General features: G+C 38.0%; 2 protein-coding genes across 2 annotated transcripts in view; both read left to right on the plus strand.

Annotated features, from left to right (window-relative positions):
* The window catches only part of Chmp3 (charged multivesicular body protein 3), an 84994-nt gene that overhangs the window by 12880 nt on the left and 47051 nt on the right, over positions 1–25063 (plus strand). The window lies entirely within an intron of this gene.
* On the plus strand, positions 3728–9407 carry LOC111813055 (E3 ubiquitin-protein ligase RNF103). The gene is made up of 2 exons (XM_023702920.1): positions 3728–3743; positions 7396–9407. Exon 2 carries the CDS (start codon positions 7436–7438, stop codon positions 8963–8965), a length of 1530 nt encoding a protein of 509 aa, XP_023558688.1. The 5' UTR covers positions 3728–3743; positions 7396–7435; the 3' UTR covers positions 8966–9407.

Genomic DNA, 25063 nt, shown 5'->3' on the forward strand with positions numbered 1-25063 from the left:
GGTGTGTGTGTGTGGCCAGCTCAGCCCACCAGGGGGCGGGGCTGGCTGGCATGTGGTGCTGGGGGATTGAACCGCAGTCCCTGATGCTTTGCCAAGCTAGTTCCAAGTAGGTGCTTTAGACCACTGAGCCATCTCTCCAGCCCCCAGAATTTTTCTTGTTGAATGAACAATGTGATATTAGAAGCCTACTTGAACTAAAAGCAAATTACAATATTTAGCACACCATTACTTATGCAGGTACTTGGTGAGTAGTTTTTATTAAACTGGCATTTATTGGCTTTCTGAAATAGTTTTCTTTCTGGCTCTTCTACGTTTGTGCTTTGTGGGACATCTTTTAAGAGTATCCTCAGACTTTTTTCTCTTCTGTGACAGTATTTTCCAAATGGCTGTAGTCACTGCTATCTAACTCTTTTTTGGTACCTCTGACCTCTGGTTTGTGTCTCCATGCTCATTTCCATCTAATTCTGCAGCTATCTGTGGGTATGTCTTTTATCCCTAAAATCTAGTGCCCAAAATCACATTTACCCATTTTCTCTTTACTCAACAATTTGTGCCTTAGGGTTTTTTTTTTTTTTTTTTTTCTCTCCCATTTTCTTAGACAAAAATTCTTGAAGGCATTTTTATTTTTGTACTTCAGTATCCAATCTGTCATATTTTTTGTTTTATTACTCCATTACTTCTTCAAAATGCTCCTTTATTTCCATTTATAGTATCACCAAATTATAATTTGCACTCTTTTGTTCATTGAGTTATCCATTTAGTGAATATTTAATAGGACATGAGCACATTTGAAATGTTTTGTTTCCTGCAGAACAGACATGTGACATATGTAAAACATATCTCAGGCAGGTGTGGTGGCACATCTCTATAATCCCAGCACTCAAGAGGCTGAGGCAGAAGGATTGCTTCAAGCTCAAGGCCAGCCTAGGTGACGTAGACTTTGAGGCCAGCCTGGACTGCTTAGCAAGACCCTAGCTCAAAATTGTCTCATCTCCCCAAAAAGCTCCATTTTTACCTTCACCACAGAATCTTGATCATACCCATCACTTTTACAGTTTATGCTTAATGTTTTCATGAAAAGTAACTTTTATTTCTGTCCTTCATTTCCCAAAGATTTTACCACTGAATCTGTTGTCCTTAGATCAAATCTAGGAGAAAGATCTTTTATTCTCCACTGATATTACAATACAAGAACAAGTAATAGTGCTGATACTTAGATATTTTTTCAGGTCAAGCTAAAAGTATTAATATTACTGTTTTACTGAAATATTCAGTCTTCATTTTTTAAAAATCAATGAGACTAAACCTTTCAAACACTAAAATTTATAAATATATTAGGAAATGTCAAAAACGGATTTTAGGGGCTGGGGAGATAGCTTGGTGGTCTAAGTGCCTGCCTGGCAAGCACAAGGTCCTGAGTTCAATCCACATGCTGTGCTGGCCACTGAAACTGGGCATGGTGGTGTACACCAGCAATCCCAGTGCTGAGGGGGCTGAGACAGGAGGATCACCATGAGTTCAAGCTGTGTAGCAAAACCCCACACTAAATAAATAAGTTAAATATTTTTTTAAAAAACAGATTTTAAAAATATAAAAGTTAAACATCCTAAAGTCTAATACACTAATTTTTAGAGAGCAGTAAAGAATTAAACACAACATAAAATGAAGACAATCTAGCATGGAAAAATTAATGAAATAGTAGTTGTTTTAGTGTAATCTTATAAAACAGTATGTCAGAACTATCATCAAGTAAATCGTAATGCAAAATTTTCTAGCTTTTTAAAAAAGCTCTTTGTCTATACTAGCTGAGGAATGGAAAAGAGGTACATACATGCTACCTCCCAATATTTTTCTCAAAATTCTTAATCTTGAAATAATTCCAGTTCTTATTTATGGCTTAGAAATCTTTTTTGAAGCTGGGCATAGTGACACATGCCTACAATGCTAGCATTGAGGCAGCAAGAGCCCCATGAGTTCAAGGCTGGTCTAGGCTACCTAGTTCAAAACCACCCTAAACTGCATAGCAGCATTTTTTTGTTTTTTCTTTTCTTTTTTTGGTCCCGGAAATTGAACTCATGACCTCATGCCTGCCAGGCAGGAGCTGTTGCTGAGCTATATCCTTGGCCCAGTAATATGCTTATCCTTTAAAAAAAAGAAGCCAAAATCTTTTTGAGTAGCTTTTTGAGTTTTGTCATTGTTCTTAATTGCAGCTATAATTCTTTGTTATTATTACTATTTTTTTAAATCTTTCACCGGGAATGTAGCTCAGCAGCAGGGTGCTTGTGTAGCATGCGTGGGACCTCGGGTTCCATCCCCTCATTTTTTTCACTGTCATCACACAGATGATTTTGATGCATGGTGACTGAGTCGGTTGCAATACCATTGTGTTCCTGTCTCCTCCTTTGAAAAATCTTCCAACTGGAATATGCCCTGTTCTTGCTATAGAATCTGCACTTAGTGTTGTTTTTGTTTTTCTTCTTTTAATGATTAGGTACAGAAGAGCAAAGTGATAAAGCATGGAGAAAAGTATTCAAAGTTTCAATGAAGGTGTAACTGAGCAGGGAATAGTGTTATTCAGGAAGTATTTTTATATGTTGAATAATAGAATCATTTTCTTGTTCTCAGATTTTAAAAACAAATGCCAAAACCTTGTCACCTATGGGCCATCCTGCTTTCTTTGACTGTAGTCTCCGTTTTGGGTGCTTTCCTGCTTTCTTGACATGTTTTACTCCACTAAGAGCAGCCAGGACCACTATTTCTAGGCTTCTTTGACTCTGAGCAGTGATGGCAGGTTTTTTCTGGTACTGAGAATCAACCTCAGGACCTCACACTTGGCAGGCAGGTGTTGTGTCGGTGAGCTATAGCCCGAGCTCCGTGGTAGCAGGTTTAATTTCTTGCCCTGTACACACCTAGCAGGGTGGTATTATTTGGCTGTCTCTCTTACTCCTCAAGCAAGAGATCTATTTCAAAGGTCTGTTCTTGCCAGGTGCACATTCTGCTGGATTTTGTTTGTGTTTTTGTTTTTGAGAAAGTAAGAGGAGAGATGGCATTTATGTGTATATATATAGATGGGTTGGCTTACATGGTATTAAGAGAAGACAGAGAGTGTGGAAATTGCAAGAGCTGAGTGGTAGGCAGGAGTTAGACTGATTGATGGAGGTAAGAATGACAGGTTATGAGGGGCCATGGAATAAGCACGAAAAGCCCCGGAGTCCAGGAAATGGCATTATCACACCAGAAACAGGATTACCAAAATGCACTAGCCGTATTTCTTATCTTTTCAAAAGTTTTCTGAGATCTCAGAAGGTCTCTTAAAAGCCCAGTAGGTTTGTTTTTAAGAACTAAAGAATGTTTTCATGGTATGCTCAGTAATTTAGTCTGACCTTTAAAAAACTTCTTTGTTGAATTGTCAGTAAAAGTTTTTATATTGATGTAAATTAATACAACATTCTTGGAAATATTACATTTATTCTTAATTTTTGTTTAGCAATGGAATTTAAAGTTAATATAGTAGCTGTGTGTGGTGGTAATTAATTAAAATTAATTTAATTAAATTAAAATTAATTAAAATTAATATAGTAGCTGTGTGTGATTACACACCTGTAATCCCAACACTCAGAAGGCTGAGGCAGGAGGATTGCCGCAAGTTTCAAGCCAGCCTAGAGAGACCCTGTCTCAAAACAAAAAAAGATTAATATATTGTACTATATTTGTGTTCTAGGTTTCTTTGGACCAGTGTTTAGGTAAATATATATTAATAGCTTGGTGTTTATAAATAAGAGTGGTTTCTTTGCAAATCCGTGAAGTGAGATTTATTTTGAAATATGCATGATGCCAAATATGGAAAAAGATATAAGTAAGGCACTTCCTTATATGCATTTGACTTACTACTTTTTTCTGATAAGGATTAAAAATAGTCTTTTCTTTCTTTTTGGTGGTACTGGGGATTGAACTCAGGACCTTGTGCTTATGAGGCAGGCAGAGGGTCCTTATTCTACTGATCTATCTCCCCGGCCAGAATGTTTTAATATTCTTTTTTCTTTTTGGTGAAAAACCTTTTTTTTTTTTTTTTTTTTTTTTGGTGGCTGACTCAGCCTGCCCTGAGGGGGGACTGGAGCGGCATGTGGTGCTGGGGATCGGACCTTGGTCCCTGTGGTTGCCTAAGCTTGCCTAAACAAGCGCTTTAGACCACTGAGCTATCTTGCCAGCCCTGACGGTAAAAATAGAATTCACATCAATGAATTGTTTATATTGGACATATAGTATGAAAGGATTTGAAGATTTTGTATTTTTTAGATATATGTATGTTTCAGTCTACAGCCATACCACCCTGAACGCGCCCCCTATCTCGTCTGATCTCGGAAGCTAAGCAGGGTCGGGCCTGGTTAGTACTTGGATGGGAGAAATATGTATGTTTCAAATCATTTAGTTGAAATAAGACTGATGTTAATGGAATATATGTTGCTGGGGGAGTGAATCTATCACCAAAAATCTAAGAGTCAAAATCCTGTGATTCTAAGGCTCTAGATAGTTTGCAGGTTATTACTAACCTTGTTTTTAAGATGTAACATGTTCATTTATCTTAAATTATTATTACTATTTCAAGAGCAGAATATTTATTGGGGGAAAGAAAGCTGTCCGAGAGAGGAACAGAAGGGGTACCTGAGCAGGTTGCCCTGGAACATTTATCCTCAATTATGCAACAAAATTTCTGAGATAATATTAGTAATGTTCCATAAAACATTATGCCACATATGTCAAGGTTTTCCTATCTCATCATCATGTAATATGCTAAATTAATTAAATAAAAGTATAATCCATGCTTACTAAGTAAACGTCTGTGAATTTTACGTCAGTATTGTCAAAAAATCAGACAGTACTATCCATTTACAAATTGGTATGTATGTTAGTAGTTTTTCTGTATTATAACTGTTGAGATAAATTTTATGTATCATAAAATTCTATATGGTAGATTTTGGAAAAGAACATTTCAAAACAAAATGCTGGGGGTCTGCCCATTAGCTCAGTTGTTTAGTGACTGCTTAAACAGAGCAGTCAGGCTCAGGTTGCTATGGTTCAATCCTCAGATCCTCAAGCCTTTCTAAAAACCTGCCCTGAAGGCATCCTGAGCCAGCCCCTCTCCAAAAAAAAAAAATCCTTCAAAACAAAATGCTTTAATAACACATATCTCCAGGTATTTACAAATAGGTATTTTTATCACCTAATTGTTTAGAGGGAAATGGATAAATATTCCAAATCCCCTGTTAGGAACCTATTCATTTCCAAAAGGAAAAAAATAAGTAAATCTACTGAATAAATCTTAAACAAATGACTTAGTTAGATTTTACTTAATTACCTTAGTTAACTCAAAATTAACTTTCAAAAAAAAAGTTAACTTTCAGTTAAATATTAATTAATTTAAATTTTATTTTTTAATTATTTATGTATCTACTTTTTTATGTGTTTGGTCCAGGGTCTCATTATACAGCTTGGACTTGTAGCGATCCTCCTGTTTTCAGCCTCCCCAGTGCTGGGATTGTAGGTGTGTGCCACCATGCCTAGTCTTTATGGCCCGTTCAGTGTGCTGGGGGGCAGGGCCAGTGTGGCATGTGGTTCCGAGGATTGAACCCTGATCCCTGCACTTACCTAAGCAGGCACTTAGTCCACTGAGCTATCTCACCAGCCCAAGTTAATTAACTTTTAATTAAATTCTTCTACATTTGCTATAAAATGAGGATCATTTTTGCACTTAATATTTTGTTTCCTCTTCATGATCTCCATTGAAAAGGAAATGTAAAATAATGCCGTTAGCAGTGCCTCTTTTCTGGGTTGTTGCTTGTGCAGATTGTTTGAAACAGTGCTTGATTGTTGGGGATTGTGGTAGGTGCTTAAGTTATGAATTAGCTTTTTATCAGTGTGACCAAATGCCTGTGTAATCAGCTTAAAGGAAGAAAGGCTTTGATTTCCAAGGGTGTGGTCTATGGTCAGCAGGCTGCAAAACAGAAATACCGTGACACAAAAGCATGGTAGCCAGGGAGAACAGTAGGAGGGAAAGAGCCAGAGAGAGAGGAAGGAGCTACAGACAAGACATCTTTCGGAGGCATGTCTCTAGTGACCTAATTATTCCAGCTGGGCCCCAACTCCTAATGAACCTATTTAGCTGTGAATTTGTCATGGAATTAACCCATTGATGAGGTTAGCATCGTCATGATCCAATGACCTCTGTTAGCCCCTCCTCTGAATGTTGCTGCATTGCCCAATACATGGGTCTTTGGTGACACTTTGTGTTTAAATTATAACAGTTAATAAATGATAGGGCATGTTATCTATCCCCAAGGATCTTGCACCAGTTCAGGAACTCATCATGTAGGGTATCCTATTTGTTTCTCTGTTCTCTGCCCATATGAATGTTAATTATCCTTTAAGATGTAAACCTTTCATGAAGTTTTTACCTGCTCAAATTCCAATATGTCCTTTCTGTATACTTCTTTTGCATTATTTAGAAATGAAATATATAGTAGTATATGTTTTGTCTTTGTAATGGGATTTTAAATTTCTTGTGAGCAGAAATTATCTTCCCTTTGTTTTTTATTTTTTAATTTGATACAGAGTCTCACTACACAGTTGAGACTCATAGTGATCCTCCTGTCTTAACCTCCCCAGTGCTGGGATTACGGGAGTACACCACCACACATGGTTTCAGGGCTGCCACACATGCCCCAGATTCCAGGGCCAGCATGGCATGTGGTGCTGGGGATTGAACTTGGGTCCCTGTGCTTGCCAGGCAGGTGCTTAAACTGCCAAGCTATCTCCCTAGCTCCTCCCTTTATTTTTTTTTTTATCTTATTAGCACATAATATAGTAGTAAGTACATAAGAGACTAAGTATAGTATTTGCTGATTTTTTGACTCAAGATTTTTCAAGATTTTTTAAAAAAATGTATTTAGTACAGGGTCTACAGGATCTCTCGACACAGATCCGATTCATAGTGATCCTTCTGTTTTCAGCCTCTCAAATGCTGGGATTACAGGTGCATGCCACCGTACACCTTGCCTCAGTCTCAATCTCAGCGTGCCCTGAGGGTGGGGCCAGCACAGCATGCAGGGGGATCAGACCCCAGTCCCTGTGTCTGCCTAAGCAGGTGCTTTAGTCTCTGAGCTGTCTGGCCAACCCTCAAGATATACTTTCTTTAAAACAAATTTTAATAGAAACAGAAATATGAAATTTTTTAAAAAGCTTGCTTCTTCTCCTTAGACAGCTACCATACACTGGTTCTGCCATTTGGTGTTTGGAGTCACAGTTTGAAGGAAACGGTACCTTTCAGGTGTTAAACTTATCAGGGATAGTAAGTTGTGCATTACCATAGCTGTTCACTTACAGTTTATTCTCTTACAGATACTGCAGGAGAAGAGGCTGGGTGCGATCCACACTCATTATGTCTGTTCCACAAACAAGTACTTCTAAAGGGAAAGTCATGCTTAAAGAGTATAGTGGACGTAAGGTTGAAGTAGAGCACATTTTTAAATGGATAACTGCTCACGCGGCTTCTCGGATCAAAACCATTTATAATGCTGAACATCTGAAAGAAGAATGGAACAAAAGTGATCAGTACTGGGTAAAAATATACCTTTTTGCAAACCTTGACCAACCGCCAGCTTTCTTCTCTGCACTAAGTATAAAATTTACTGGAAGAATTGAATTTATTTTTGTTAATGTGGAGAATTGGGACAACAAGAGTTATATGACAGATATTGGTGTATATAACATGCCATCATACATACTTAGAACTCCTGAAGGAATTTACAGATACGGAAACCACACAGGTGAATTTATATCTCTTCAGGCCATGGATTCTTTTTTGCGCTCATTACAACCTGAAGTAAATGACCTGTTTGTTTTGAGCTTGGTTCTAGTTAATCTTATGGCTTGGATGGACTTATTTATTACTCAAGGAGCTACCATCAAGCGATTTGTGGTTCTCATAAGCACTTTAGGGACATACAATTCCCTGTTAATTATTTCCTGGCTGCCTGTATTGGGCTTTTTACAGCTCCCTTACTTGGATAGCTTTTATGAATATAGCTTAAAATTGTTAAGGTATTCCAATACAACCACATTGGCTTCGTGGGTAAGGGCCGACTGGATGTTTTATTCCTCACACCCAGCCCTGTTTCTTAGTACGTACCTTGGACATGGTTTACTAATTGACTACTTTGAGAAGAAGAGACGGCGCAGCAACAATGATGAAGTCAATGCCAATAACTTAGAATGGTTATCGAGCCTGTGGGACTGGTACACCAGCTACCTCTTCCACCCGATTGCTTCTTTTCAGAACTTTCCTGTAGAATCTGATTGGGACGAAGACCCCGACTTATTCTTGGAGCGGTTAGCTTTCCCTGACCTTTGGCTTCACCCTCTGATACCAACTGATTACATAAAAAACTTACCAATGTGGCGATTTAAGTGTCTTGGAATCCAGTCTGAAGAGGAAATGTCAGAGGGTTCTCAAGATACTGAGAATGACTCAGACAGTGAGAACACAGACACTTCTAGCAGTGAGAAGGAAGCATTTGAAGATAAACAGGGCATAGTTCACAATTCTCCAGGAAGAGCAAGTCACTGTGATGTTGAGGCTTGTTCATGTGCCAATAAGTATTGTCAGACCAGCCCCTATGAAAGAAAGGGGCCATACTATGGATCCTATAGCACTAGTGAAGATATGGAACCTGATTGGTTAGCTTGGCCTACTGATATGCTGCACTGTACTGAATGTGTTGTTTGCCTAGAGAATTTTGAAAATGGATGTTTGCTAATGGGGTTGCCTTGTGGTCATGTGTTCCATCAGAATTGCATTGTGATGTGGTTGGCCGGAGGCCGACACTGTTGCCCTGTTTGCCGGTGGCCTTCTTACAAGAAAAAGCAGCCATATGCACACCAGCCCTTGTCAAATGATGTCCCATCTTAACCATGTGCAATTTGTCCTTTATAAGCTTTGGGTACCTTACAGCTTGCCTTTTTAATGTTAGTCACATGTTTTTGTGGTTTGAAGTTTAGTTTAATGTTAGTGCAGTGACAGGAAATACACATTATGCTAATGTTGATGACTGAATTTATTGGTTGCCTTGTATGTCAATTGAATGCATACTTAATTGTAAAAATTTTATTTACAACATTGGAAATTCAGAAGTTAATGTTTTTTGTAAGCACAAAAGAAGTATGATAGAAATTTATCCTAGTAAAACTTTACAAAGTAGGATCAAATTCTTACGGAATTGAGCTGGTTTCTTATCCTAAATGTTTCCTCCCTTTTTACAATCTCTGTTCAGCACCTCTTGGTTAAATAATGTATGCTCTGAGACATGAAATTTAAACAGACCTATGAAATAAATTATTTTAAAACCAGAAGATTACAGGTTTCCAATGTTAAATTGTTTTTGATAAGGTAAATGTTTTCTATTAATTTTACAGGTAAGTCAGACATTTTAGACTGGGGGAAGAAAATAAAAGGTAGAAATTGTTGTTGACGCTGGCCAGCAGTAATGTCCATCTACCTTTTACTATGGTTATCTTTTTTAACGACAATTTCATGAAGAATTTTTAGTAAGTAGTAAATAATTTAGTACTTAACACATTTATTTAAATAAAATCAACTAACATTTTAGTGACACGTAGATACCTTTATATGCTTTGCCTTTTTTTTAAAATTTCAAAATGAGAAAAAAGTTGGAAACAGTAAACATCTGTTTGCTTGATTCACCACATTGAAATTTTACTACTTTTGTTATCGCCTCTCTGCATATTTTAATCTTTTTTTAGCTAAATCATTTTCCTGATCCTTTTGAAAATAGATTTGAGTCATCATGATGCTTTCACATTATTGTATTTCATAAGAACAAGGACATTTTCTTACATAACCACTAAATCATTATTACACCCAAGAAATTTAACACTAATTCAATAATATCTAATATACAACCCATATAGTCCAGTTGCTCCCAATGTATATTCCAGTTCTCTTTTGTTAACATTGTGAACTCACAAGATTTGTGCATTAACTTTACTTTTGTTTTCATAGAGTACATGCCATTTTTTGTTTGTAAATACTGTTATTAGTGACATTTCTGAGGAGTAAATTCCAGTTGGCTTATGGAATGCTTCACATTCTGGATGTCTTATATTTTCATGATTAGATTTAAATTTAAAAAATATTGCTGGGCTGGGAAATAGCTCAGTGGCATAAGCGCCTGCCTGGCAATCTCAGGGTCCTAGGTTCTATGCCCCATACCAAAAAAAAAAAAAAAAATATTGCTTAGATGATACTCACTTTTGTATGATGTTGTGGGCATATGAGACCAGCTTGTTCCATTGTTGGCGATGTCCAATTTGGCTAAAGTGAGTACTTGCCTTACCTGTTCATTGTAAGATGATGCTTCACTTTATGATTAAGGGGAATCTATAAGATCACGTGAATATCCTGCTCCTCTTCTCAGCATTTTTAACATCCACTCATGATACTTTGAATCATTAATACAAGTTGTAATGTGAGGATTTCCTGATTCCATCATTGTTCATTTATACGGTGGCACTTTTTTTCCATATTACTTCCACACTTGGAATATGACTGGGCTTAGATTGCTTTTGGTCAATATTCCATGTGTTTAAGCTTTGGATACTCAACCAGCACCAAATATGGCTGATGGGAGCACTTCTAACTCTGCTCTTATGTTGTCCTTTCCATCTTTTTTGTACTTACTCACTTTCAGATGTAAGGTGTTCCAAGTTTGCTTTGTATTTTCCGATCTCAGCTCTTTAATCAGTCTTTTTCTTCAAAGTATACAAGTTCAATTGCGTTTAAAAATCATTATTTGACTGCCTTGCCATAAAAGTAAATCTTTAATTGACCTTTCTGGTAAGAAAATGAAATTATTTAATTTTGAATTGCTTTTGCAGTACTGACAAAGCACTTTTATTTTCTGTATAGCACATTGTGCCTTATTTTGAAACACTAATGGAAAAACACCTGCTCACAAACTTACAGTGAGGTTATGATCCAGTAAACCTATCATAAATTGAGACTGTGAGAAATGCATGTGTATGCCCAATCTTAGGCCAGGGATATAGTGTAGCAGCACAGCACCTGCCTGGCAAGCACGAGGTCCTGAGTTTGATTCCCGGTAACCAAATGATAGTATACCCAATCTCATGTCTTAGAGACACAGCACACTACAATGTGTTACATAACTACAGAGTTGGAACCCACTGATGCTACCCAGTATTGTCCAGAGAATGTACTACATGTTGCTAGCCTGAAAAAAAAATCAGAATTAGAAGTATATTTTAAATGTCTGTTAAGTCATCATAAAGTCTGAAAAATGCACAGGTTGGTTGGAAACTGCAGTAAGGACCAGCAATTACTGACCTTTATTAATACTTCAGAACATTTAAGATAGTAACTGCAAGCCAGGTGTAATGGCACAGGCCTGTAAGCTCAGCACTGGGGAGGCTGAGGCAGGGTGATCGCCACAAGTTCAAGACCAGCTTTGGCTACACAGTTCAAAGCTAACTTGAATACATAGAAAACTATAGGCAGTACTCCTTGTGTTCTGACCTTTTTTTTAATTTTTATTTTTTTATTTTAGGTCTACAGGGTGTTCAGGGTCTTACTACTAGATCAGACTTGTAGTGATCTGCCTGTTTACAACCTCTCAAGAGCTGGGATTACAGGCGTGCACCACCATACTCAGTCTCAATCCCGCTCTGGGGGTGGGGCCAGCACGGCAGGCCCAGGGATTAAACCCCCAGCCTCTGCGCCTGCTTGCAGGTGCTTTAATCCTCTGAGGCTTTTGGCCCTGATTCTCCTTTTGGGGGCAAAGGGGAAAGTCATGTTTTTGGTGTTTTGAGACAAGGTCTTGCTATGTAGTTCAGGCTAGTCTTGAGCTCACTAGAGCTGTAATCTACTTATATCTTTAACATTACAGATCCAGTATAGATACTCAGTAAATAACTGTTGATCTGAATTTTAAGAATACATTTTCATTTTGTCTCCAATGTTTTATCCAACATTTTATTACCTATCAGATAAAACAAGATTATATTTTTACTTCCCTTCAGTACCATTAGTGACAAAGATGACAATGTCTATGGCCAGTTCCAAGACAAAGATGCTAATTTATTTTCCTGTGTACATACTTCTTTTTTATCTATTCTTTAGATTATTTGAGAGCCTTCAGATTATTTGTATAATCTTTTTCCTTGCTGTCCTCTGTTATTCCACTTGGCCACCATTTTATTACTCCTTAAAACTCTACCAAAGGGCTATTATGTACACCAAAGCGAAACATATGTCTTTTTTTGCCACTGGATCTGATAGTACTGAAATTTAACTGTTAAAATAATATTGTGAACCATCTATTTTAGTCACTCTTGTTCTTTGATAGTAATACGTATTGATTTATGATCAATTTAGTTAATCTAACATTTTAGTATCTTCTGATAAAAAACTTCTACTGTTTCAGTACAATAGACTATTAATATCAGTTGGAATCTGAGGAATCTTGACTTAATAGATGATCAAGAACTCAAGACAACTGGGATAATAAGTGACTGAAGAGCAGCTTTCCAATTCCTGTATCTTCAGGATTCAGAGAAAAAAATTCAAGTGCAAAAGTGTGTGGACAACAGTGTGTATGCCCCCTAACAGCTTTAAAGATGTGTCAGCTAATCCAGGTTGGCTGTGGTCTCTTTGCAACATCCAGGTATGACTGTATGAGGGCTTTTTCTACCATATTTTTACTCTCTCAGAAATATGTATTTGTGGAAGAGATGCCTATAGGAACCTGCCTTTTTAAAGTCAAGCATCCTTTATGTTAGTGTACAATTGCATACTTGGTATTGTCAAGTTCTCTTAGGTTATGTGCATGATGGGACTAAGTATGACTATCAAGTATACATTTTGTGTGTAATGTTAAATAATGATGCTTGAGCAATTTTTTCCCCGAGCATTGGGGACTATGTCCAGAAACTTGTATAGACCAGACAACTGCTCTACCACTGAGCTACACTGCCAGCCCTTGAATAATTTATTTAGTCTATTTTAAAATATACTCATAGTATTAACATGGAGGATACCTTACTAAATTTATGTCATGTTTACCTAATAATGAAGAATGAAAGTAAGCTTAAAGATAGAAACCCAAAGAGGCCAAAGTTGGGCACTCACGTTTTCTCATTCATGGAGCATCTATTGGGTAGGTGAAGAGACTCACATGTACTCTCTGAAATTTATTTTTACTATATGTATAATTTGAGTGAGTGTAGGTATTTAACTTTCCAGTCTATAAGAACTGCATATATGGAAGCTATAGAATAATGGAGAAGCCTTCTAGAGGAAGGTCAGCCAAAGCAGGGAGGTGTTCCTTCTATCCTTAAAAGAAAAATAGAGAACTGACACCTTCATCCTCATGGAGCCTCAAGCCCTTGGACAACGCTAGTCTTGACAGAATGTTACTAATTTTATCAAAAGGAAAAGTTTCTACTTCCTGAAAAACCCATTTTGTGGGGATTATGTTAGAAGGACAGAAATCTTGCTCCATGTCTTTCTTATAAAGGGTTAATGCCCAGCAGTCTTCGCCAATTTAACCATAAAACATGAGATCAATTGTATGATATAAAAATGACTTATATGGGGGCTGGAGAGATGGCTCAGTGGTCTAAAGCACCTACTTGAAACAAGCTTGGCAAAGCACAGGGACCGCGTTTCAATCCTCCAGCACCACATGCCAGCCAGCCCCGCCCCCTGGTGGGCTGAGCTGGCCACACACACACACACACAATAAATAAATGTAATAAATAAAAATAAATAAATATTAAAAAAATGACTTATATGCAGCATATTTTTAGTCAGTGTCACTAATGTTACAAAATTCTACAAACTTTTTTCTGTCTTAAGAATTCCAGGGTTGGGGATTTGGCTCAGCGGTAGAATGCTTGCCTAGCAAGCTGGAAGCCCTGGGTTCAGTCGTCGGCACCAAAAACAAAAACAAAAAAATTCTATTTGCTGATGGAGGGTCTGTGGCATATTGCCACACAGATAAATTATTTGGAGTTATGTAATTATAATTAATATGATTATTTGGTGTTTCTATTTGAAGACCTTTCACAAAGACAAAGTAGCATGATTTCAGAGAATAAGATTTCTGGTATTTTCGGGGTGGTTGGTTTTTATCACTTAAGTGCTCTTTTATTTTTGCTTAATTCTGAGCCAAGTCATTGAGCAGCAGGTTTCTGGAACAAACTGTTTCAAGCTCTCAGCTTTATTGCCAGAGAAGTATTGTTTTGTTTTGTTTTATTTTTGTTTTGAGACAGGATCTCACAATGTAGTCCAGTCTGGTCTCAAACTCACAGCAGTCCTCTTACCTCAGCCTCCCAGGTTTTGGGATTACAGGCATGCACCACCATGCTTGGAACATTGCCAGAGAGCAGAGTAAGAGACATCTCTCAAAATATGGTACACAGCAATGGCTGAGGCTTTTAAAACTGTTGTGTAAGTTATTTGTATTGGACTTGGTGTACTGTGATGAATCTTTGTGTAGTTTTACTATGAAAGCACCTGGCTTTATTTGCTGAGGGGGGAAAGAAAGAGTATGTCTCTTCCAGTTTTCCCGTTTAAAATAATAGAATCTGAATATCAGAAGATTTAAAGGTTCCTTAGTCCAATCTCCTGCATTAGATTATTGATATCCCTGTTATGAATCGGCACCCTCATCTAAAAAAAGATATGGTCCGTTTGCAAAAATCTATAAGCCTTCCACCTGCTGGATCCACTGAGAAGCAAGCAGGGAGATGGCAGCACAGCAAAAGCAAGCCCTGAAAGCCCACGTCTGGACAATTTGCTGGACACTATGTCACCAGCTTCAGGAAGGAGCAGAGTCACACATGCATCTCTTGGAAAAGGCTAGTCTGAATATAACCTGTCTTCTTTAAAATACAACATATCCTTGAGGGCTTGTGGGTTAGCTCAGTTATTTAAAGTGCCTGCTTGGGCAAACTCAGTCAGGCACAGGGGACCACAGTTTGATCTTAGCTTCACAAGCCACACCAGACCTGCCTTTAAAGCAGCCTGAGCTAGAAAAAAAAAAAAAAAAACCCCAAAAAAACCCCTCCTAAAATACGACATATCCATTATTTATCAAAGTGGCATATTCTTAAGTACATTTTTTATTTAGAGAGAAACTTGTAAGTTGTAAGGTATTAAAGACTGTTCTCATGAATTCAGCACCAAACTCAATTCATTGCCCTGAACATCTCCACAAGAGAATAGGAGACACGAGAGCAGCTTTGTTCCATTTCGGTCAGGCAGATTTCCTGCTGTTCCTGAACAAGGGTGGATTTACAGTCTCTGCTGTATTCTCATAGCTATGGAAAGGATGGGAAGTCATACGCCAAAGCAAAGGGTGGCTTACAGCACAACACACCAGATTTGGTTATACAGAAAGGAGAACAAGGACATCTTACAAGTGCTAGTGAGTGGGAAAGCCTTTGATAATCGTTTTAGTTGCATTCCTTTAACGCTAAGCAAGGATGTATCTAACCAACCTATTTTGGAGAAATGCATTTAAAAAATATAGCATCTGGCAATCAGAAACCCAGAGTTTGTGCAAACCACTTAGAAGTTTTTAGCCAAGGAGAATGTGGTGTTAAGTGTAAGCTGCATTGTTTATCTGAGGATTGCTGCACAGTCTGAGTGTAGTATTAATGTTTTCTGAAATAATATTCCTATAGTGAGAATCATATGTGGGGAGTGGAGAGGGCTTTTGATGCTTCTTCTTGGGTATTAGCTGGCTAAAAAGTAGAGAACTGGAACAAAAAAAAAGCATGGAGCAAATGTACAGTTCCCTCATTATTCCTTTTTAAACACTTGTAGCCATTCAGGAAAAATGTATTTTTCTTTTCCCATTAGCTAGAGCTTGTGCTGAAAGGTAGTGCATCTCTACAAAAATGGAGAAGTATCAAATAGGCAGATGTTTTTTCACCAAGTCAACTCACTCATGTAACACATTACTGAGAAACACAACAGTGGTCACACATTCCAGATGCCTTCATCTAGTTTCAGTCACTATCCCACCAAGTGAAATTTCTGTGATAACTTCGAGTCATAGACTTAAGTGTTATATTTATGGGTTCATATAGGATGGAGTCTTTTGTGTACTTTCACTTAAAATTGTATTTCTGAGGTTCACTTCTATTATATATGCCAGTAGTTTATTCATGTTAATTGCTATCTAGAATCAGCTGCTCAATGATGTATGTTCTGAGAAAAGCTATTGGTGATTTTGTTGTTGTATGAACATCACACAGTGTACTCACACAAACTAGGATGGCTATAATGTCACAAGGTGATATAATTTTAAGGGCCCACTATTGTATATGTGGTCCATCACAGACTGAAATGTCATTACGCAGCATACTACTTTATTTTATATGAACTTACCCCAGTTTTGGTAACCGTTCTGTTGAGATGGATACTACACTTATTTCCAGTGTTTGGCAATTACAAATAATAGCACTATACATATTTTGTATGACTTTATTTTTTTATATGACTTTAGCTTGGCAATTACAAATAATAGTACTATACATAATTCTTTTATATGACTTCACCTATTTTTTTATATGACTTTAGTTTATATATGTTCACATATCTGTCAAGGGTAGAATTTCTACATTTTTGAGAAATCCTCTGTCCAGTTTTGATAGACACTGGAAGTTTTATAAAATTTTAACAATGGATATCCTTTCCTGCAGTATGAGAATTCTGTTTCACATTCTTGCTAGTATGTTAATATTTGTTAACATCTGATTCATGTGTTAATATTTTATATTATATAGAAAATATAAATCTATAAAAATATGTATAAGTATATATATTTCCAGTGAGTCTATAGACATCTCTTTGTGGTTTCATTTACTTTTCTCCAATGATTAATGAGGCTGAGATCATGTTATGTGTGTTTGTTTGAGACAGGGTCTCGCTCTGTAATTCAGGTTGACCTTAAACTCATTATTTAGCCCAAGCTGGCATCACTCACAGTAATCCTAGTGACTCAGCCTCCCAAGTGATGGACTTTCAGGTGTGTGCCACCATGCTTTCCTCTGTCATCTATCTACAGGCCATTTGATTAACTTTTTTAGTTGGTCCAAAGGTTGTAGGTTATTGTTAAACTGATTAGCTTTTGTTAAGTACTTGTTAAAATCTTTTGCTGATTGCTTAACTGGATTGCTACCTTAAGAAAAAAATTATAGTTATCCTTTATACATTTTGTATATTCTGTATTTTTTTTTTTTTTTAACTTTCTGCAAAGCTTTATCCCAGAGGGGTTCAGTCCTTGGCAGCTGCCTTCTTCATGGTGGCCAGCACATTGCTCATTTCCTCATGCTTCCTCTTTTTTTTTTTGGAACCAGGGATTGAACTCAGGCCTTGCGCTTGCCAGGCAAGAGCTTATTCTGCTGAGCTATCTCCCTGGCCCTCCTCAAGCTTCCTCTTGGTGTCGATGTGTGTCTCTACTCTTTTCTTGATGAACTTGAGGGTGCCTTTGACCTTGGAGACCTTGAGCAGCCCCATGGCATGCTGCTTGTAGGGGGCAAAGCTGCACACCTCTCGGATCATGTCCTGCACAAACCTGGTGTATGGGTGAGGTGTCCGCAATGGCGGCTGTGCCTTGGTTTGCTCGCATTCTTAGTCACTTTGTGGCTCTTGTTGAGGCCCACAGGCATAGGATAGCATAGGGCTATGGCTGGGAAAGTGGAGAGGATGGCTACTGTTCAATAGTTGCTGTGAAAGAAAGGATATAATTCTTTTGTCAACTGTATTTATTGCAGATATTTTCTACCACTCCAGGATTTACCCGTTGGGGGAAGATTTTTTTTTTTTTTTACATCATTTTTCCCTAGAAGATATCAATCACAAAAATATGAAAGAATCAATCACATCCAAAAGCAAAGATTAACATAACTAATCTCAGGGAGCCTGCTGCTTAGCTCAGTTGTTTAAGCACCTGCTTGTGCAAACGCAGTCAGGGGCAGGATACTGTGGTTCAATCCTCAGAGCTGCCCTTAACGCAGCCTGAGCCAGTCCAAAAACAAAAAAAACAAACCTTAACACAAATAATCTCCATCTACCCACTTAAACAATTATTAAGTCATAGTTAATCTTGTTTCAGGTATATCCTCACTAAAAACCATCTTCTTCCACCACCCTGAGGTACCTCTTTGTTACATTACTTTTAAGTCTTTATTTTGTTCAAAAATCTTAGGGCTGGCCAGATAGCTTAGTAGATTAAAGTGCCTGCTTAAGCAGATGCAGGGACCGAATGTGCCATGCCGGCTCTGCCCCCTGGGTGCGCTGAGACAGCAATTAGATGTGGTGTGGTGGTGCGTGCCTATAATCTCAGTGCTTGGGAGGCTGAAAACAGGAGGATCACTATGAGTCTAATCTGTGTAGTGAGATTCTGTAGACTCTGGACTAAATACATCAAAACAAATCATTTATTCTTCATACAGCAACTGGATGAAATGCAATCACACTGATTAAATCAATGAATGCATTTTTGTGCTTGTTATGAGTTCTCTGCATAGGATGACACTGTTGATGAGCATCCTTGGCATTCCTCTTCCTCAAGCTTCTGTGTTCCTACTCCCCCTAGTTTTTACCTGCTTCTCTGATTCTTCCTTCATGGTTTTCTTCCTAGAATTTTCTTGCTCATTTCATAATTATTGCTTGTTCAAAAGTTCATTCTAGTTTTCAATTCCTTCAGGTAATTTCCTTCTCATAGCACTGTCTCCCACTTACGTGTTGATGGCTTCTACATTCACACTGCCAGCTCTTTGCACTGTAAACACTTGTTTATACTTCACAACGGTGATTAAATTCTAGCACAAGTCTCAGGAAACAAACCATATTCAAACCACATGAAAGGGTCATTGTGGGGTTGTTGGAGGAGGTTAGACAGGACAGATGACTTGGCACATGTCTGCTTTATCTCAAGATTATAATTTATAAGGTTCAGAAACCACTTTGAAGATGTTTAGTCAGAAATAAGGATAAATTCACTCTAAAATTATTATGTATTGTCAGGGGGCATTCTTTTTCCCAGAGGTTGGTTTATATCTAAATTTTTTCTGCTAGAGTCCATTTATTGTATAAAACAGTATGTTGTGGTTTTATCACGGCAAAATTCCTGCCAGGAATTGGGTTGTGATTTTAACAATCTGCCTGGCAAATGGGTAACAGTTGTAAGCGAGGAACATCCTTAAGACTGAATATCTGAGCAAAGAAAAAAAGAAAACTGAGAAGTGGAGGAAAAAAAGCTTTTTTTTTTTAAAGACAGGGTTTTGGTATGTAGTCCAGCCTTGAAATCATGGCAGTTTTCCCACTGCAGCCTCCTGAGTGCTGGGATTATAGGTGTGCGCCACCATACCTAGCCATTTCTTTTTTCTATTTTTCATCATTTATTTCTATTTTTCATTTAAAATTCAGAGAAAGATTTAAAGCAAAGGCAATGATGTACTTCCCAAGTCAAGGATATCTACTTACATTTCTTAGGGCTCAGGAGCAGAATGTACATAAAACGTTTGAAAATGTGTATGAATAAGTGTCTGTATGAACATATGGCAGGGGAGTGTGATCCTGTTAAACACTTGCTGTGTTTGGCAGGAGTAAAGAGCTAGAATGCCTGCTCACTTAGTTCTTCCCACCCCCTCAGATGTGTGAGTCTTAGCAGGTGGGAGGATCCATGGCATGCTTCCTGAGGTTCATGTAAGAAGGACAAACGACAGCTACAGACACAGCTAGGGAAAAGAGTGCTATGTACAGTGCAAGGCAGGATCAGGACATGAGTGGAGATTATGTGTTGCTCTGAGAGTGGAGTCTGAAAAATATATGAAAGGAAGCAACACAGTTTTCCTCTAGCAGCTGAGGAACAACTGCATTGGGTTCCACGGGTATCTATGGTCTCTGTATCTTACCAAGAGACATGTGCCAACTGTAACCTTCTCCACACCCTCTGCACTTAATGGCCAACATTGTTAGCAGCACAGATTTAGGATCTAAAATTACAAAAACTGGGAGGGCTCTTTATGCATCCTGTTTCATCTGCTAAGTTACTCCTCTCTGTGCTAGCTTGGTCTTCTAGTTTCAGATCATGTATTACTTAGGGAAGAGTCACAAATTACCATTCCCCCCTCAAAAAAAAAAAAAAAAAAAAAAAAAAAAAAAACCCTTCATATTTAGTAGAAAACCCTTCATATTTAGTAGCTCTTTATGACATCTACCAGCCTGCTCCATGACAGGTGATTCAGAAGGTTCAGTCATACTCTGTTCATTGTTGTTAAAAACATAGTACCACCAGTGAGCACTGGTTCTCCATGGAGCTGGTAGTCCACAGTGATGAGTGGCTTATGAGGAGGGAAGGTGCTGGTAGACCTTTTCCTTTCCATTAGTAGCACCCACTCTATTTTGGCAATGTTTTGGGAAATATCACAGATTATGTGCAGGTCCAAGTCATTGGGGTTGTGTTAAAGACTTTGGCAAAAGCATGGAAAAATGAAAAAGTCACAGGAGAGCAGTTGACCCTGCCACAGTTGACAGCAGGTGCCATTCCTTTCAGTTAGTCATGGACCTCTTGGGAGGTGATTCAAGCGCAAGCCAGCTGCCATTCATTGCCTATAATCTCTCTTTGTGGCCTTTTCCATAGCTATTAGTGCATTGCTACCTGGTGGACCAGGCCCCACTTGCTACTATGGAACATTATCCACACCTATCTCCTGTGATTGATGCCCATTTTCTTCAGAGCATATTCGCTGAATATCTAGTCAGCTACCTGGATTTCTTTGTAGCGGTTGCCTGCATCCAGGGGTCCTAGCTTAGGAAGACTTCCTTTTTCGGTCCTCACTGATACCTTGTTGGAGTCAGCTTGCATCATCCTTCTGTACTCCTCACAGTTCACCTTGTCCTCAGCCCAGGTGTGTTGTCCACACCCATATGCAAGGCCTCCTCCAGGTCTTTGTTATACATTGGGATGACCTCTTTGGAACCACCCTGACAGGAATGCATTCAAAGATTACTTAGGCCAGTTGTTCCTTCAAAAGCTGGATGTCACTTCCATACAAGTTGGTTCTCAGCAGGTAGACACCACAGTTGATGTCAAATCTGATACCACTTCTTCCAGATAATTCATACTTTAGAATGAATTGCCATATTTCCAACAGCAAACCTATAGACTGAATATACATTAGGAAGGCCAATAGATATCTTCCACACTGCCAATTTGCTTTGTGCAGGAAGCCACCAACACACACTATCTTAACAAGCATTTCTTAATTCCTCAAACGTTAATTTCTCTAGAGCATCATTCACATAGAAAATATTTTCAATCTTCATATTGGGCATTAAGTCCTTGATCCTTCAGAAGTTCTTCCTGGTCTTCTTCATGAACTGCAACTCATGGTTGTAGGTGCAGTTCATAGTTGTGAGCACTGCCAAGCACTGCTGTAGAGAAGAGTTATAGAGGTTACCATGTTCTTGAAATGGAATTTTAGGCAACAAACAAACCCCCAACAAAACAGAACTTAATTGTTAATAATTTACTTAATTTTATTTAACACCATTATTTAATCCCTTTCCTTCTTTTTTTTTTCGGCAGAACCGGGGATTGAACTCAGGCCCTTGCACTTGCCAGGCAAGTGCTTATTCTACTGAGCCATCTCCCCAGCCCTTCCCTTCTTGCCAGATGAGGCCTCTTTTGTTTGTTTATTGTTACTTTTCTAAGTCCTACAGAATGCTTGTCACATAGCAGACATTTGATATGCACTGTTGACTAAACTGGAAGTTTAGTATCTTCCTAGTGGAAAAGTTGTTGGCTGGTAGTTTATTCTTGGGAATAAAAGGGAAGGATGTCATTAAGAAAGCTTTTACAATTTTCCTCAGGTTTGTTTTATAGAGCCACATGGGGGGATTAAGAATGGCCAGCACCAAAATACAGGCTCTTTAAGACATGGAATTAAGACACCTGGAAACTTGGCAAAGAGGAAAAAAGTAAGCAATTTCTAAGAATTGCCAAGAGAACTAGAAACACTAGAAGCTGGAGAAACAGAACACAATAAAGAAAAAGAAAACCAAAGCAGTCTGAAAAGATCATCCCAGCCACAGATACCAGGTAAGGCCAGAAAGAATCAGCATCTCCAGGGAGCAACAACTGACCAGGCTAGCGGCACTGGCCCCAGGAAAAGCCCACAGGTATTATAAACTAAAAGAACAGCAGGAGGTTTTACTCTGAAAGTGACATCTGCATGGCAAATTAGAGTTGAAGAAGAAATCCAGTTGCAGAAATCCAGCCTATCATATTTAAGAGTTTTATCAGGAGCCATTTGGGGAGGAGTTAGTTGTTTAAGACTGAACTGCAGAACAACTATACTTCAGGATTTCTAGTGTCACCCTACCATAATTATTAGGAGGGAGACATCCAGGAGAGACAGTCTTAGAGAGGACACAGGCTAGACCAAGAAGTTTAAGCTTAGGCTGGAAAGGCTACAGGGTGGTGAAAAGCCAGATTACTTTTATGTGGCCTCAGGGGAGGCTGAGTCTGAAAGTATTGGCCTTAATTCTAAAGGTCTTGTTGAAACCTGGCCCCCCTGCCTACATCCAGCACAAAAGTCAGTGGTGTGTTTGCTTTCTTTATCTACCAGTATGAGTGGCTGGACACTTGCCATACTCGGGGGTATATGGACATTGGAGCTTCTTTAGCAAAGGGAGGTGGTAGGTACATCAACCACAAACCATGAAGCTTGGAAAAGAAATCTGTGACTTGAGGTACAGAGAAACACAGAATCTGGGAGCTCTCAGAATGACTGTAGCTTTAGGGTGGCCAACAATGATCACTCTCAGTAGGGTACATGGGTCAAGATTCAGCAGTCACATGCAAAAATGGGAGACGCATGATTCATTAAATGATAACTTTCATACTGCAGACCCTGAGAAGAAACTACTCATTCAAAAACACAGAGGAAACATTTTTGGACTAATTTCTTTTTTTTTTTTTTTTTCATTGTTTTTCTTGAGGGGTTCTTTTCTTTTTTCATTCTCTTTTTCTTAATTTTACTTTTTTTTCTTTTTCTTTATTCTTTTCTGTTACTTTTATTTAATTCTAATACTTTTACTCTTAATAGGATTCTTTAGTTCACTTTTCTCTCCTTTTTATCTTCCTTTATTTTTCAAAACATTTCTTTTATTCTCCCATTTCCTGACCCCCTTTATCTTTACCAGTACATTAAGCTTTATTAATCTTTAGACAGCATGCTATTATTGTTAAAATCTTTTGTATTATTAATGGTGGTATGGTTTTTTCAATTAGTACGTATTTATCAATATTGGTTCATCTTTGTGTCTACATTATAATTATAGATCTTTTTTATGGTTAATGTGGTACAATGGTATCTTTAATTGGTTCTTATGGTATGTCAATATCCGGTTTGTCTTTGACACTTATTATTGTTTCTAATGTTGTTGCCATCACCAGGGTGGCATAGTTGTTGATATTAATTAGTTTTTACTGTATGCTAATGACTGATTTGACTTGATGTCATTAACAATACTGTGGCTCATTTCCAGAGAACTGTTGCTGGGCCAATCACACACAGTCCTCCTCTCCTGCATTAACAGAGTTGGTTGGATTTGTTGGATTTTGAACAGAGGCAAAAGCCTATGGTTGTAGGTGTAGTTAGCCATGCCAGGAGCACATCATTGAAAAGAAACACTAACTCTATACTAGCAATTAAATCTATTATAATGACCTCTAAACCTCAGCAGGTGCACATGTGCACACGCACGCCCACACATGAGAAGACAAGGTAACAAAATGCCTCCAAAACCTCAGTTCCCCTAAAACTGATCCATGGACCATCAATGGGGAGGAAAAAAATGACAAACAGTTGAATTAAACAAAATGATGAAACAGTACATAAAACCATCCCAAAAAACGAACAAGAAAACCCTCCAAGATCAATGAGGGGCTCAGCAAGCCCAAGGAAGATATAACTAGACATATAATGGACTTAACAAACAAAAACAACCAGTGATTTCTGTTTGTTACCTTTTCATGAACTCTAATTCTTTGCAAAAATAGTAATTCTTTTTTGTATCATTTTGTTTAGCACAGCTAGCTTTTTATTAGTGTTAATCTGATAAAAGTCATTTATGACAAACCTACTGCCAATATATTAAATAGGGAAAAGCAGAAAGATTCCCCTCTGAAATCAGAAACAAGACAAAAATGTCCACTATTACCACTTCTATTCAATATGGTCCTTGAAACATTTGCCAGAGTTATCAGGTAAGGCAAAAAATGAAATGGATCTGTAAAAGGAAAAAGTCAAATTATCATTACTTGTGATGACATGAATCTCTACATAGAAGACACCAAAACTTTCATCAACAGACTCCTACATTAATAACCAAATTCAGTAGTGTAGCAGGATATAAAATCAACATGCAAAAGCAATAGTTTTTGTATGCCAATAATGAAGTTGCCAAGGAAGAAATTTGGAAAATAATGCTATTTACAATAGCATCAATAAAAATTAAATACTTAGGAATAAGCCTAACCAAGGAAATGAAAAGACCATCACAACAAAAACCTATGGTATTCTGAAAAGGAAACTGCAGAGGACATCAGAAAAAAAATGGGAAGATATGCTCTGTTTCTGTATAGATAGAACCAATATTGTCAAATTGCCAAGTTATCAAAACTGATATAGAGATTTAATGCAATCTAAATCAAAATACCACTGGCATTTCCTCATAGAACTAGAGAAAACAACCCTAACATTCATACAGAAGACAGATCAGAATAGCAAAAGCCATCCTGGACAACACAAAGAAAGTATGAGGCATCACAACCCTGGATTTCAAATTATGTTACAATGGTACAATGACAAAGCAGGATAGTATTGGTATACAGGTATGTAGATCCATGGAACAGAACAGAGGATTTAGAAACATCCTCCTCATTCA

This window comes from Octodon degus, unplaced genomic scaffold, assembly GCF_000260255.1.
Source record: "Octodon degus isolate 3935 unplaced genomic scaffold, OctDeg1.0 scaffold00162, whole genome shotgun sequence".
In the NCBI taxonomy this organism is placed as follows: Eukaryota; Metazoa; Chordata; class Mammalia; order Rodentia; family Octodontidae; genus Octodon; species Octodon degus.

Bases quoted from the DNA above. Each gene is read 5' to 3' on its own strand.
- LOC111813055 (XM_023702920.1), top strand. From the start codon at position 7,436: ATGTCTGTTCCACAAACAAGTACTTCTAAAGGGAAAGTCATGCTTAAA.